Source organism: Spermophilus citellus (genome assembly GCF_964194105.1).
Source record: "Spermophilus citellus genome assembly, chromosome: 11".
Classification (NCBI taxonomy): Eukaryota; Metazoa; Chordata; class Mammalia; order Rodentia; family Sciuridae; genus Spermophilus; species Spermophilus citellus.
In genome coordinates, this window is record NC_138192.1 from 64,300,247 (window position 1) to 64,316,661 (window position 16,415).

At 36.4% G+C, this 16,415-nt stretch overlaps 1 protein-coding gene across 1 annotated transcript in view; it reads right to left on the bottom strand.

Moving 5' to 3' along the window:
* Positions 1-1,419: 1,419 nt before the first annotated feature.
* Positions 1,420-16,415, bottom strand: part of PLA2R1 (phospholipase A2 receptor 1) — a 113,505-nt gene continuing 98,509 nt past the window's right edge. The window contains 8 exon segments of the mRNA XM_081260883.1: positions 1,420-2,777; positions 2,779-2,984; positions 3,130-3,162; positions 6,158-6,334; positions 7,490-7,606; positions 8,094-8,234; positions 10,262-10,430; positions 12,032-12,270. Of these exon segments, the coding sequence (XP_081117009.1) occupies positions 2,751-2,777; positions 2,779-2,984; positions 3,130-3,162; positions 6,158-6,334; positions 7,490-7,606; positions 8,094-8,234; positions 10,262-10,430; positions 12,032-12,270 (1,109 nt within the window). The 3' untranslated portion in view covers positions 1,420-2,750.

The window sequence follows — 16,415 nt, forward strand, 5'->3', positions numbered from 1 at the left end:
TGGCAGTTGCCAGCAGAACTCTAGGGAATGGGTTCAGACAGCTGCTCTCAGTGGATACCAGATGACACATGTCAGAGGTCAGTTATGGCCTTCTCCTCCCAGTATCAGAAGGACACAGCAACTTCCCGTATATTCAACTGCCATTTTAAGGAGGGAAAAGAAATCCAAAAACAAATGTTCATCTAAAGAGATCATCTAATCCACCTTTGATGGGGCGGGGATCCTTCAATAGAAGAAACATTTAACCTGGAAGAATACTGTTGGAATCAGAAATGAAGATATCCTAACTTGGAAAACCCAATATTCTTCATTACCCAGAGTTTATAAAGATACTCTGTTAGTCATAGGAAATGACTGACTTTTAAAAGGGGAGAACATATTAGTTCTGTGTGAGTTTGTGACCCTACTAATCTTTTTTTTCTTTTTATGTTGTGACTATAAAATCTAGTTCAGATTAAAAATAGATATGAAAAAAGTTTTTAAAAGTATACATGCATTAGAAAGCATGTATGCTTTTAAATATTTTAATACTTTCTATTTCTGATTCAGCAATGGCCAAGAATACATGATTTGTTTAATGGGACAGTTTCTCTGGAGATGTGGCTCAGTACTAAATATCAAAATACAGAGCACTGACAAGCAATAGTTGTTTTTTTTTTTCTTCAAAAGTACTTTCCTAATGACATCCTTTGTCAAATTGTTATGCGTGACGATATCCTTTGCCTGGAAGGCTAATTGGTTATAGTTTTTATCAAATCTGCAGAAAAGAGCAGAATTTTAATTTCACTTGACAGATTGTTAAATTGAGCTTTTATACCATCTGGTTAGTTCAAGTCAATTGTTATTCTTTTGAGTCGTAAATATACAACTTCCACATTATGTATCTTTGAAAAAATGAAGTCCTCAGACAGAAAAAATTATGAAAGTCGATTGTCTCAGTGTGTAGACTACACAGCAGTAGCAAAAAACTGCTGTTGGAAGTTGTATGAACTATTTCAGTCCACTAGCACTCTGTTCTTAATAGTATGCTCTTCATATGTGTTTGTCAAGATGGCTTGTTTGCCACTTGGAAATTCATTCATATTCTCTCCGGGAGCTCCCCCTTGTGACTAGTGGTCACCAGTGTTGAGGCAGTTGGTTTTAACAATTAAAATGCACACTCTCAGGGAGGCCCTGAGATTCCCTATTTCTGTCACAGAACTGTATTTAATTTTCCTAACTACTTACTGTTTTCTATGTATGGACTCTTTGCTGGGTGCTATTAATTTGTCCTCATTGGAGAATAAGTGCCACAAACACTGAGACCTCCTTGATTTGTGTACCCTGGCTTCTTCTTCTTCTTCTTCTTCTTCTTCTTCTCCTTCTCCTTCTCCTTCTCCTTCTCCTTCTCCTTCTCCTTCTCCTTCTCCTTCTCCTTCTCCTTCTCCTTCTCCTTCTTCTTCTTCTTCTTAAGATTTTTTAGTTGTAGTTGGACATAATACCTTTATTTTTTAAAATTTATTTTTATGTAGTGCTGAGGATGGAACCCAGGACCTGCACATGCTAGGAGATCACTCTATAAAGCTGAGCCCCAACCCAGTGCTCTACAGCTGAGCCCCAGCCCTAGCACATTGTTCTTAATAGGAAATCAGCAAACACCTCTGCAATGAGTAAATTTGTGATTATTGATTTTGGAGCCATTTTTCTTTGTAAGAAATTAACAAAGTAAGATCAAACCTGTGATTTTTTTTAAATTTGATGGTAGTAATTATTATTAACTAACCAAACTATCTAGCCTAACACAAGGTATCTAGATCACTAGCAGAGGGCAATTTATTTAGTGCTTCCCAATGCAACCTCTAGGCTCATTCTTATGGGACTATAATTCAGACCCTCAATTTTTCCCTTTTAAATTCAAGTTTCATATCTCTGGTTGTTGAGAAAGTTATGTATTATTTTATATATTTATAATAAATCACACAGATTTTTAATAGTATCAAATATCAATATATTCCTTTAAGTTTATCTATAAGGTATCTTTAAATATCAAACTTGATAAGTCATTTAGCAGTTGAAAGGTTCAGAGGTTCAGGCCACATTTCACCTATGTGATTGCTCATGAAAGTGCACTGTTCACCAAGAGCTGTACTATTTAAAGAAAGATAATTTTTCTTCCCTTTAGCTTGAGAAGTCAGGCCTACTAAAAATTAATATATACTTGAGAGCCCAAAAATTGTTTGAAATTTAGAAATTTAGAAATAAATTAGTACTTTTCAAATCTGCCTATTATAAATGATTGACTTAGAAACAAACAAGAAATGTAAGAAGCCTATTTCTCTCCTATATAAGTGTAGAATTTAGAAATTTGTTTTACTTCCTCTTTCTTGCTCTTTTAATGGAATGAATTTTGGTGAATGTCTCAGGAGGTACCAGCTTGGTTTTACAATACAAAAAAAAAAAAATTAGTAGGATTATATTAGTGCAAAAGCAATTATTCACATTGGTTTGAGAGTTTTCAATAGGGGTTTCTTTTAATAGTTCCTGTCTTTCTGAATAATAATCATTATATAATTTCCCCTTTCTAAGAATGGATCACAGTTTATAATAATGAATAAATCAAACCCAACCTGATTTGATTACAATTAAAAGCCAGTAATCACTTTAACAATAGTTAAAACGGTGACACAATTCCATTCTTATGGCATCTAGTTAAAGGGAAATACAGACAGGAATCCCCCCTGCAGTCTTCTCTGCTTATCTCCAGAGCTGTGCTAGTCTCTGACTTCATTATCACTGGTCATTCTTCTCAAGGTCAGAAATGAGAATATTTTCTTCTAAATGTGTTGTACTAAAATTGGTTGCAGGATAGTAAGGATTCCGAAACGCTGCAAGTCTCCGGAAGAAGCCACTATTCTGCTTGTGTATGTAGAAGGACAGTGTGATAATCACTAGGATTATTATCAATATCAATGCAACTGCAAGAGGAATAATGCTGTGACTTGGTCCTGAATGAAGATTTAAAAAAATTAAAAAAAAATAAAATAGGAAAAATTTGAGTGACAATGAGGAAATATGAATCTTCTTACCTTATTGCTTTCTATTTTATTGTTTCTAAGAAAAATCAAAATACTCCTTCTGCTCCAAACCTACCTTTTCCTGGGTGCTCCATTACAGTGTGAATATCTAAAATAAAAGAAAAGAAAAAAAAGTTGAAATGAATTTTTTCTTTTAATTCAGCAAAATTATGTCATTACTTATAGCAAGGATCAGCATACTATGGCCCATGAGTCACCTGTTCTTATGAATAATGTGTTATTGGAGCTCAGCCATATTCACTTACGTATTATCTGTGACTGTTTATGAGGCAATGCCAGTGTTGCAGAGATCCTATGGCTCCCAGAGCACAAAATATTTACTACCTGGAAAAGCTTAGTGGCCCTTCATTTATAGTGATCATTCTATTATTATTAGCATTACAAACGTATGCACTGCAATCTTCTTAAAAAATTATTTTGTACATATTTTTCTTTGTTGATGGACCTTTATTTTATTCATTTATTTATATGAGGTGCTGAGAATAGGTCCAGTGCCTCACACATGCTAGACAAGCGCTGTACCACTGAGCCACAACCCTAGCCCTACTGCATTCTTTTCTAAGCCAAAGAATTCCCATCCAGTGTGAGCACTGTGCTACAATGGAAATGAAAGTAAAACACAGTCCCCATACATCAGGAGCTCATGGGTTCTTTTATTTTTTTTTTAAACTGTTGTGGAGTTTATCCAGCAAGGATAACCTGTCTATTTCTATGCAAGGATTTTACAGGCAGCATTTTCTCACCTCTGTGATCTCAAAAGTCTTGGAAAATTAATAATAGCTCTTCCAGTAAAAAAGTGAGATGGCTCCTGTTTTAAGATTTTTACTGTAAACATATATATTTTTCAAGTAGACTACCTCAAAATTCAACCTATGCAATTTTTGATCTAGGTAAAGATCCAAAGGAAGATATAGAGGATAATCTGGAAGAAGACGAGTGAGTGGATCGTGAGTGGAGGCGGTACCTTGAACTCTGTTTACACCTACTCACTCTGACAGACTTAAAAGAAACATCATTGTTATTACCTACAGCAAAGCTTCATTAAAAAACCTTGTTTCTATAATTTAAAAATAATGTCACATAATTTTACATCAAATTATTAAAAACATTTATTATTCTATGTGGGTAAAGATACTTCTTAGTGAAAGACAGTTAATAGATATTTATTCTCCTGATAAAGGCAGTGGAGGCATAGAAGGAACTCTTAGAGAATTGGAACTATAACCTTTGATGTAGCCTCAATTTGGACAAGCATTTTTCTCATTTGCAAAGTGGGGATTTTTAAAAATTTGTTCTTTTTAGCTATATACCACAACAGAGTATATTTTGACATATTATATACACATGGAGTATAACTTCCCATGGTTGTACATGATGTGGAGTTACACTGGTTGTATATGAACTGTTCATATATGAATATAGGAAAGTTATGTCAAATTCATTCTACTATCTTTCCTATTCCCATCCCTTCTCCCTTCCCATAATTCCCCTTTGTCTAATCCAATGAGCTTCTATTCTGCCCCTGCCCCTACTTATTGTGAGTCAGTGTCCGGATTTCAGAGAGAACATTTATTTGGCCTTTGGTTTTTTGGGATTAGCTTATTTCACTTAGCATGATCGTCTCCAACTCCATCTAAAGTGGGAATATTTTAATTGCTCCACTATCTTACAAAGTTGCTGTGAAGGATGAAAGAGGTGTCACGTATTATAAAAAGCTTTAAAGTTCTTACAGACATGAGGTACTTCTGATTTGTTCTTTCACTTTCTCTTATTTAAAAAATACTTATTTTTTAGTTGCAGTTGGACACAATACCTTTATTTCACTTATTTATTTTTATGTGGTGCTGACGATCAAACCCAGGGTCTTCCACATGTTAGGCAAGCCCTCTACCACTGAGCTACAGCCCAGCTTCTGATTTGTTCTTGATCCTATGTGCAGGTGGTAACTTGGGCACACCCTAACCATGTTTCCCACACAGAATGATACACTATTGGAGCCTCAAACATTGATGTCCACAGCAAGTTTTATTTTCTTCTTTCTCAGTGTCTAATCAGTCATGAAGGCCTGGTGAGTCTCTCTTCCCACATCCCCCCCCCTTTTTTTAATGTTGTCACTCAGGTTACAAATACTTCTCTTGACATTGAATAAGTGCGTCGTGGCAGGTGTCTACAGAGAACACTGGGTACTTTTCTCCTCTCCCATGAACTTGGCTCTTCAGCCTGAATTCTCTGTGAATGGACCTGCTTCACTGGTCAGTTTTATTTTCACCACTCCCAAACATGAGCCCCCCCACTCTAATCTAAGCTTATTGTCCATTCTGCCTTAAGCCATGACGGGCTTTTTGTTTAAAATGCCTCTTTTCTCCTCTGTTCCATCTTCTAATAGTCTCTTCATCATTTTAGATTCCACAACCTTATCTCTCTGAGGTCTTATCCAGCAGCTCCAGGCATACAAATTCCTCCTTGCTGATAAGATTGTCATCTAGAAATTGTTCTGATTATTACAGACACCTTCTCACAGTTAATGATCTTTCTTGACATCTTACCTTAAAAATCTTTACTGTTGTTTGCAACTGACTACAATCTTCTGACTTGATTTCTAAATTATTTTTTAATCACTCTAAGCAAGTTATTCAGGATGAAGTTAAATATGACTTTTATGACATATCATGCTTATGTCATGATATGTCATGACACAGAGAATCACTTCTACCTGTTCATGACAAATATGCCAGATATATAGAGTGTATTTTCTGAGGCCAAAGACAAACTTAACCTCCTGAGTAGCATCACCAGAATGAAGTTGGCTGGTTTACATTCTAATTCTATTTGCTTGTTGGGCTAACAGCCAAGAACAAGAGTCTTTGAATGAGTTGGTTTATAATGTTTTTTTTTTTCTTCACATATGAGAGGAAGTAGCTGAAATGTTCTCTGACTTGTTTTATGCAGAACAAGATGATAATTCCAGAGTCTATCTGAATACTCTCCAAATACTTAGATTTAAAAACTTGAAATGCTGAAATGGTGGGTCAACGTTAGTTAGGGTAGAATCAAAATGAAGACTTACTCTCTGATTAACCCACCTGCCTCCATTTTACATATGAATCCCTTTTTTTCTTCACATGGGGTTAACTGCCACACTCCTTCGGGGACCTTCAGGGCAACACACTGGTGGGACTGGAGGTGGTCCATGTCTGGCTTCCGAATGCCCCAGTTTGATTGGTCTGTGGGTGTTCCATCAAACCATTTTATGGTTTCATCTGTGAAAATATTACTGACTTATTATACGTTATATGCATGGTTTCAAACACACTAAGACTGCAATGAACCATAGAAATCCATCCCTAAGTTTAATGAGACTCTCTCCTCTGATGCACTAGCTCTGTGAGGACAGTCATGAACTCAATATCAAAGGTAGGTATTAATGAAGTTGACTTGTGAATCACCCTTTATTTATTTTAGATACATTGTTCTATTTAGTACATTTAGAATATCATGTTTATTAGTGTAACAGTTTGAAACATTCCATGTAATTTCTAGCCAATTTCAAGAAATTATTGAGTAAATGAAACTAATCAATGTAAAGACACTCTTTTGAGTCCTAACCTCCAAGTCTTTATCAAATGATTTGCGTTCTAAAAGAATTTTACAGTGAATGTCTTTAAATAGCAAGCCAGTCCATATGCCAAGGGATTAGAGGCAGTGGGAGACCATCCCATATACAGAAGGGATGCGCTGACTGAAAAGAATTTAAAACTAAAACTAAAACTAGCTAAAAGTTTATTTGCTTTTTATTATCACCATCTGCTAGAAACTCTATAAGGTTAGTGATTAAAATGCTCCCCTTAAGGGTAGGCTCACCCCCAACTTTGGTATACTACTGTTACAAGCTCTTCATGCTGATGAAAATAATTTTCTTTACAAGTACCTTTCAATAACCATCAATTACATAAAGAAAAGAATACCAGGCTTCCATTTTATTACAAACTCTGGTTTTTATGAGTAGCAAATAGGAATTCTAATAGCACAATTTATCACTGAAACATTTCCATGACTCTATTGTGCTTTTATAACATTTAGAAACCTGGGGCATTTTCCAGTCAGTCTGGTTTTGGTGTGATATGCTGAAGTCTGTGAATTCACAGTTCCAGCCAAGCATCTTCACAGTAATCGTAAAGGTAAACTTGTTGTTGTTCATTTTTATTTTTGCTATTCTGGGATTATTCCAGAGGATAAGAAGGTATAGAACAGGGTAGCAATGTTGTTTGTGGAAGAAATGGCTTCAGGATTCATGCTATTTTTTCAAAGCAAATGTGTGCAAGGAGATTTTTCTGGCTCACAGATGCCATTATCATTAGCCCTAACAACTGTGTATTTATTCATGCCCTCTTCTTTTCTCTACCCAAATCACTTACTGTTACTATCAAATTGAGCATTCAACCAAACCATCTGGACAGAAGAACCAAACGCAACAAGCTCTTCCAGGAGAAATGAATTTTCAGCCTCATCCTTGATTGTTAAAAGATTAGATCCTATAAAAGAGTCAAGTAGCAAATGAGCAAGTATTTGTGTCTACACATTTTAAAAATGTCTTCTATGCCACTATTTGCAAAGTGCAGACTTTGAAAAGTAAAAATCTTTGTTATGAATAAAGTGATTCTGATTAAAAAGTTTAAGATAAAAGCACATTTACTAAGATTGCATTTAAGAAGTTAAAACATAGAATATTAATTTTAGAGAACATTAAAAATTCACAATGCAAATGCATTCAAAATGAACATTTCCTTCAGAAAATGCAATATACTGAGACATCATCTCAGGTTTTCAAATTTTACACTGGACATTAAGTTGCATATATTATCTGTCCCCAAACAAGCAAATTTAATAGTATTTATTGCTTTCTATAGTTTTTGTTGCTCTTAACATCACTAAATAATCAGACAAATGAGAAAAACACATTGTTTACTGAAATGTCAAGAAGGAGCACATGAAAGAATTTTACCATCACAAAAGAATTACCTTCCTTTTTGCAAAATTCATGAGCAGCCTCAAAACTCGTGCTGTCTAGGACTGTAGAAAAACTGTAGCAATTACTTTTAAATTTTATCCAGGGAATAGATGTTTCTGAGCACAACACTGGGTGTTCAAATGGTTTTGTTTCTATGAAGAAAAACCAGTTATGATTTCAGGGTGGTGACTGGCTCCATTTATTGAGATAAACATTACATTATATTCTATGAAAGACCAAGATAAATATATGTAATAAGATTTTCATGGTAATATTCTGAAAGATAGGATTTAATGTAAATGATTACAAAACTAGGGCCAGTTTCTAGCATTTCTGGCAGAAACAATATTTACCTAAACATAGCAGTGTATATTAATACATAGCTTAGTTTGAGTGGTGACTGGGTGAGGGGGGCTATCTTTCATGTTTGCAATTGGTATCCTAAAGGTTGGGACATCTGGAGGATATGATTCATAGAAACAGTGACAGCTCAATGATTCTGGCAAAAGGGACTTCCAAATGTACAAAATGTGTTTCATGCAGTGCTGAATATCATAGATTTAAAAAAATCCTTCCTCACTAATAAACCTATGAGAGAAAATAATGCAACATGACATGAAATAAAACAAATAAGATAAATTTTTTAAAAATATTTTTTAAGGGCTGGGGATGTGGCTCAAGCGGTAGCGCAATCGCCTGGCATGCGTGCGGCCCGGGTTCGATCCTCAGCACCACATACCAACAGGGATGTTGTGTCCGCCGAGAACTAAAAAATGAATGTTGGAAATTCTCTCTCTCTCTCTCTCTCTCTCTCTCTCTCTCTCCCCTCTCTCACTCTTTTAAAAAAATATTTTTTAATTGTTGATGGACTTTGTTTATTTATATATGGTGCTGAGAATCAAACCCAGTGCCTCACACATGCTAGGCAAGCGCTCTCCTACTGAGCTACAACCCCAACCCTAAATGAGGTAAATTTGAGGGGACTCTACTTCAGAGGGCAAGCATGAGAGTTAGACTCATCCATCCTGAGATCCTGGCTCTGCCACTTACTGGCTGTGTGACTGTGGGCCCATTACCCACATTGATTCCTTTATCTATAAAAGGAAACGAACAACAATATCTTTTATAATCTGGGACTTTAAATTCATTAGTGCTGGATACTTCTAAAGTACTCAATGATGCATTGTTCTTGAAAAGAGAGAGGTAGCTTTTATGGTGTTTCAGAAACAGAATTAATTTTTTCATGTACATTTAAATATACATATATTTATTTACATTTAACTCTGAATTGTTTTGATCTAAAGTTACATATTGTGTATGCTATTTGATATAGTACCAAAAACATAAGTAAGTCTTACATTTTTATGAAATGAGAGATTTAAAAGGAGAATAGCTAGTGCTACGGAACTTAAAAAAATAACAAATATTTATTGAAGATTTACAGTTTGCTAAAGGTATATCAGAAGCACTTGTGACTTTACAGAGTTTATATTTTAGTGAAATATATTTTAGCTAGCCTCTTTGCTATCTGACTTTTGGCATATATAAGCCATCTCTCTAGTTTAGGGAATTGTCTATACACACTATAGTAATAAAGGAGAAGGGACCTTTTCAAATGGGATTAACATGATATTAGAGAGTGGGGGCATGTGGCTTTTGATTCTGGTCCTGTTGATTGACAGCTGAGATCTCAGGAAGCAATATAGTGCTCTGAGGTAAGTTTCACCTTTATTGTCCTATTTTTTCTCATTTACATGCCACCTATTCTTCAAGGCTCATCTTCACTGTTATGTCCTTCAAGATGCTTTTCTTGGGCTTATGGTTGTGGCTCAGTGGTAGAGCACTTGCCTAGTACGTGTGGAGGCACTGGGTTTGATTCTCAGCACCCCATATAAATAAAATAAAGGTCCATCAATAACTAAAAAAAAATTAAAAGACGAGAAGCCTTTCTGCTTTTTCCTTTTTCTTGATAACTCCCACAACAGATGCTACCTCTCTTATCTCATTTGGTACCCATACTGGAATAGCAGTTATTTGTCTTTATATCACTGACCAGACACCAGAGATTTACTAGGGGCTGAGACTTCTACTACTCATGCTCGTATTTCCTGCTCAGTCCAGCCTTGCATATAGTAGAAGCACACGTGTTATTTGTTCAGTTGAATAGAATTGTACCTACCAGTGGGCACATGACAAATGGCACCTTGCAGAAATGACTCACAGGCTGTACTATGCCAGCGTCCATTAGTATCAGCGAAAACACAGTCACCGAAGAAGGATGACTCCTCATCTTTCCAAAAAGTGAAAGAGGATTTGGTGCCATCTGACCAGTCAAAATGAAGACCATTCTGTGGAGGAAAGGTGAGCCATCACTTCCTCACAACGACTGCTGTGGTGTCACCCCGTGCTGTGAGCATCCCACCCTTCCCACAAATATCTCCACTTCTATTCTTTTTCTCAGAGGGCCTAGAACTGCTTATGAATATGGCCTGACAAAAAGGAGCATCGACCACAAATGATATATATTTTTTTTGGTTCTGAGAAATCATTGGCTTCTTGCAACCATAATTTCTTAGTAAGTAATCAGAGGGAAATAGGGTCAATACCTTGATTTTTACACCAAAACAAAGTCTAGATTTTGAAAACATAAAAACATTAATGAAAACTTTGCTTTTTTTTTTTAATACTTTTGATGTGGGAAAAATCTTTCCAAGTCATACAAAATCCAGAGTCCATAATACAAAATTTACTACATAAAGATAAAATATTCTGTAAAACAAAAAAATACAACAAATAATTGTAAAATATCATTCTTTTAGCTACCCCACTGACAAGGTTTAGAATTTTGATAATAGTGTTAAGGATGTAAAAAAAACTGAGCTGGGATGTGGCTCAATGGTTAAGTGGCCCCTGGGATCAATCCCTGGTACCAAAAAAAAAAAAAAAAAAAAAAAAGGTATAAAAATTAGATGCTATCCTTTGGCATATAAAGTGGTACAAACTTTTGAAAGGCAATTTGGCAGTACTTGTTAAAATTTAGTGTATTCAGCAATTTTATTTCTAGGAAATTATCCTACCTGTACAAGAATGTTTGTTGTGCATTGTGACTGTAAAAAAATGAGAAAAAAATCAAATGCCCATTTTCAGGGGAATAGTTTAATAAATTGGGGTGTATTCTTACATACTGCTGCTCCAAGTGAACACATGAGATTTTTATGTGCTTACAGGAAGGTTATAAAAACTATACTAAATTAAAAGAGCAAATTTAAGGATAGCAAACACAGTGTGATCTCATTTGTATTTTAAAAACAATGTACATATTCACTCATTATAGCTGCATACGTGTATATCCATTGAAAATTTCTAGATGGCATACAAGAAACTGCTTACAACACAGGGAGTAGAACTAGGGATCAAGAGAGAATAGAATTTACTTTTCATTACTTTTATTAAAAAACAATAAAGCAAAGAACCTTATTCTCCAAATCACATTCCTAGAGGAAAACAAAAACAATGTTTAAATTTTAAGAGGTATGGAATTATTTAAAAATCAGGCAAGAAGTGTGAGCCATTTTTCTTGGTGATTCCTGAAATGTCACAAATGACCCAATTTGACCCAATTGCAGAGCTTGGGTTTAAAATGTGTTCCAGTATTCGTATGGGATGGAATTCAGATGTGTTTGGAAAATTTCAGAGACTTTTGAAGGCTCTTTATTATGTCTAGAAATCAGGCAAGTGGATGTTTATCCCCAAAAGACATACACTCTTTTGTTTTCTAGTTAAGCTGCTCACAAGGTTAGTCAGTTGTTTTACTAATTATTTAAATGTTACATTTACTGTTATTTCTGGGATTTTTTTTTTCTGTGCTAATTTCACTGATCCCATCATGAAGGAGGTAGACATGAAATTTAATTATGTAAAGATATTCCAGGGCACTTAGGACACTTACATCTGTGGTGAACAGTCCAATCCAGTGGGCGTGTCCTAGCCGGTTAAGGACAACAGTGAGGAAGGACTGGTGATACTGGTCTGTAATGCTAACCAGCTCTGCTCCATGCATCAGGCAGGCTTTTATTGCTGCATACCAAGTCATATTTGCCTTAATTATTTTGTATGTTCTGTTTCCATATTCCAAGGTATTGGGGATTGGGTACATATCAGATGTATTCACGTGGTGTCCAGAAGTATCTACAAAAAGAAGAACAACAAAATCATTTGTAGCATTTGGATGGGAAAGGAGGAGGAAAAATCTAGCATGGATCCCTGTCATGATGATCCAGGTTGACCAGAGAGTTTTTCTTCCTGAATTGACTATGTATTAAATGAGGGTACTACCTGAAAGTATATGGGATGCTAAAAATTAGAATCTTAAGGGAATTTAATAAATGAGTTTCTTCAAAATTATAAATAGAGACTGCATTAATTTTGAAAGATTTCCCATTTTTGACCCTCTTTTGTCAAATAGACCACTTTTAGTAGTGCTGCTGGTAGTTTCCTCGGGCAGGTTTCAGTAGCTACCAACACTAGCCTAACCCACTGTTATGGCAGAAATTCACACTTCATGAAAGAGTATTAATATATATTGTGTTGTCATCAATTACATTGCAAAACTAGTTTTACAAGTATATATTCTCAAATAAAACACTTATTATGGGCTGGGGATGTGGCTCAAGCGGTAGCGCGCTCGCCTGGCATGCGTGCGGCCCGGGTTCGATCCTCAGCACCACATACCAACAAAGATGTTGTATGTCCGCCGAGAACTAAAAAATAAATATTAAAAAAAAACAACACTTATTACACTTTAAGACTATAAATCATTATCATATTTAGTCTATAATTTCTAAAAAGAAATTTAAAAACTCAAGTTAACAAATGCTAGAAACATATACTTCCTATAAAAAGTTACTATTAATATGTCACCTCTGAGAGTCAAGATTTATAAGTTAAAAGGGAAGTTTTTCCAGCCTGTAATTATCAGTACTTCCCTGTTTAGGAGTGGCTATGATCATGGGGAAAGAGAGTCTTCTTTGACTTACAGATATTTCCTTTTTAATATGTGTGTTTACCTTTTTGTTTTGTATTACATTGTGTACTAGGATAGGCTGAGTTCAGAGCAACTAAAACATGAAAACAAAAATAAAAGTTTCTGCACTATCCAAAGTGCCTTGAGTTTCTCTCTGTGGTTTTACAACACTTAGGGTTAGAAAGGAACATGGCCAGGTGTGGATAGGTCAGAAGGTCTGGGGCTCAATCCCATTCCTCCTTCTAACTTGTTAAGAGACACTGAGCAAATTGAACTCAAATTTCTGGTCTATGAGACATTGATATGATCTCCCTTATAGGAGTGTAAGTAGGATTCCTTGAGATATCCACAGGGGATACATACTGTTATTCCTAGGAAACAGCAGGCACTCAATAAATGATGCTTCTTGCTTCCCTTTCCTTACTTCTAGACATAACTCCTACCCTCTACCTACTGCCCAACCCATAAAAGTGGCAAAGTGGGAAATTGACTTTTACCTGAAACTCTTATCTCAATATAGCAACATATTGCAAAATCAAAGTGAAACTAATATATTTACCAACTTGTGAAGATTTGAATTCTATTATCAGTTTATTTATTGCTAGAAGTCTGTTTTCCAGTCTATATGCACAGTCTATGGTTATTTTTATAAAATCAATATAATAACGAAGTAGTTATTTATAAATGATTAGTGAAATTAAAGACACAAATTCTTACATATGTGCCCCAAACACCAATTTGACTGCCCCCAACTGAGTTATATATCTATATTTTTACACACATGAATTTCTTCCTATGTAATTTAGTCTATAAAATTTCAAAATAAGTGAATTTGAGCAACATGATCTTTCCATTCTTTCCCCTGAAAAAGAAAGATCTCTTGGAAGCCAAGTTCCAAATTGGGGGCTCTTAGATGTTCTTGTGGGATTTGTTTGTTTGTTTTGCAGTACCAGGGATGAACCCAGGGTGGTGTCCATGCTAGGCAAGTGCTCTACCACTGTGCTACATCCTGAACCCCAAACTGGGAGGGGTTCTTGACTTTGCCTTTCTCTTTTTATTCAGATTTCTTTGTTCTTTCAGGCAGACGAATGATTTAGTTTCAAGCCCAAAATGAGTACATATATATAAGAAAGAAGAGCAGAACTTGTGTATTCATTGTAATTTGCAAGCATTTGTTAAGTCAAATAGTCTTATTTGAAAATACTCTATCATTCCTTAAACATGTGCTGGGAACAGTACTAAGCATTATATATGCACAGAGCATAAACGCTGAAATCAAAGTTTGCAGAAGATAAATAACTTGACAGAAGCTTGTATACAGAGGTGGGGTAGGAAACCCTGGGTGGGGCACTCCAGGGTCTCAGTTCTCACCCACCACTGCTCTACACTGTCTCGGAAAGAACATCCCAAAATATCAGAGAGAGCAAGTGATCTGAGGTTAAATTTCAAGAAAAAATCAGTGTTACAGTAGTAGAATAGAATCATTGTGTTTAACTGAGAGACATCCATCACCCTCAAGGTAGAGTGCTAATTATTTTTTTTAAGCCTCAAGTTCTTTGTAAAATGGGGAGACTTTGACCTCTTTCATAGAATTCTTTATGGTTTTATGGCATAATGCTCATAAACCCAAGGCACAGTGCCAGATGTTGAGAGCCACAGCCAAAGGGGCCCCAGCAAACTTCCAGCTGCCAGCAAACTTCCAGCTGCGGCTGATGATTGGCTCACAGCAGCCCCAGCAACATCTAGCTAATTGGCTCCTCTGCGGTGATGTTCATTGGGCTGTTTCCCTGCCCTTCAGACTGCCAGCTGATGATTGGCTCACAGCAGCCCCAGCAACATCTAGCTGATTGGCTCCTCTGCGGTGATGTTCATTGGGGGACTTCTTTGGCTCCGCCCACACGACCCAGCCAATCAGCCTCAAGAGCAGGAGGATTGTGGGAGGTGGTGAGGTTTGTGTGGGGGTGAGAGGCTTGTGGGAAGCCGGTGGTGGCAGTTGGGCTCTGAGGGTTTTTTCCTGAGGAGCTGTTTTGTTTGGCATTTGTAGTTCTAAAAATAAAGTTAGTTTCTTTTGACAAGTGGCTCCTGAATTGTGCCCAGCCAGACTGCAGCACCAGGTCCATGTTAAATGTGAATGTACATGCTATTCTGATATAATTTCTTCCCTTACAAGGTGCTTTCCATATTATTCTTGCCATTACTGATCCAGTATCTTCTTATAGTTCCTGGCCGTTGTGCCTCAGTGATAACTGAGAACCAGAAATGGAGCTTCTCTGGAATTGCTGAGGATGATTGATACTTAGCATCCTCAGAGAGCTCACAGGTGTGCAGGACTAAGAAGTGTGATTCATATTCCTGGTAAGCATCATAGGCTAGGCTGCCCAGACTTCCACATAGCCTGATGCAAACTGCGACCATCTAGGGTGCTGTGGTACCAGTGCTCAGTGAAAGGAAGCTACTGTTTCTATTTTTATTACTTGAGATCACTCAAAATGCATTCATGTTGCTTGCTGAACCCGTTGGCTATGTGTAACAGTGTGGTGATAAGATTTGGACAATAAATATCCCCTAAAAGTCCAAGTGTTAAGGGCTTGGTCCCCAGGGTTCATTGTTGAGAAGTGATGAAACCTCTAAGAGGTAAGGCCTAGTGGAAAGTCTTTAGGTCATTGGAAGTATACCCTAGGAGGGGATTGTGGAACCCTAGTCTCTTCTTTTTCCTTTCTTTTTGCTTCTTGGCTATGAGGTAAGTGGCTTTGCTCTGGTGTATGCTTTAGCCATCATGTGCTGCTTTGAAATAGGCCTCAAGCAACAGGGCCAATCAATCATGGACTAGAACCACCAAGCCTATGTGCCAAGATAAACCTTATCTCTTTATAAGTTGATGATCTCAGGTATGTTGTTACACTGATGGAAAGATGATGAGCTAACACACATGGCTTTGGTAATTTATACCAGAAGTCATTGGGGGTTCTGCTTATTAGATCTAGAAACATACTATACGTCATATTTAGCCACAGAGACCATTTTTAGGGTTCCAAGAAGGTGTATGAGTTGGTTTATTTCTATGATTCTTTTCCAATGTTTTCTTGGTGACTTTTACAAAATTGCTTGAATAGATGCTGCTATGGTTTATATGTAGTTTGAATATGTTCCTTAAATCCACATGTTGAAGTTTCATTCTCATTAATGAGGTATGAAGCCGGTAGAGAATTTATCTGACTATGAGTTTTACAAATGGGACTTTTAGGAGGTGATTAAGATTAGATGAGGTCATCAGGGTGAGCTATCATGATTTGAATGCTGGTGGTTTTAT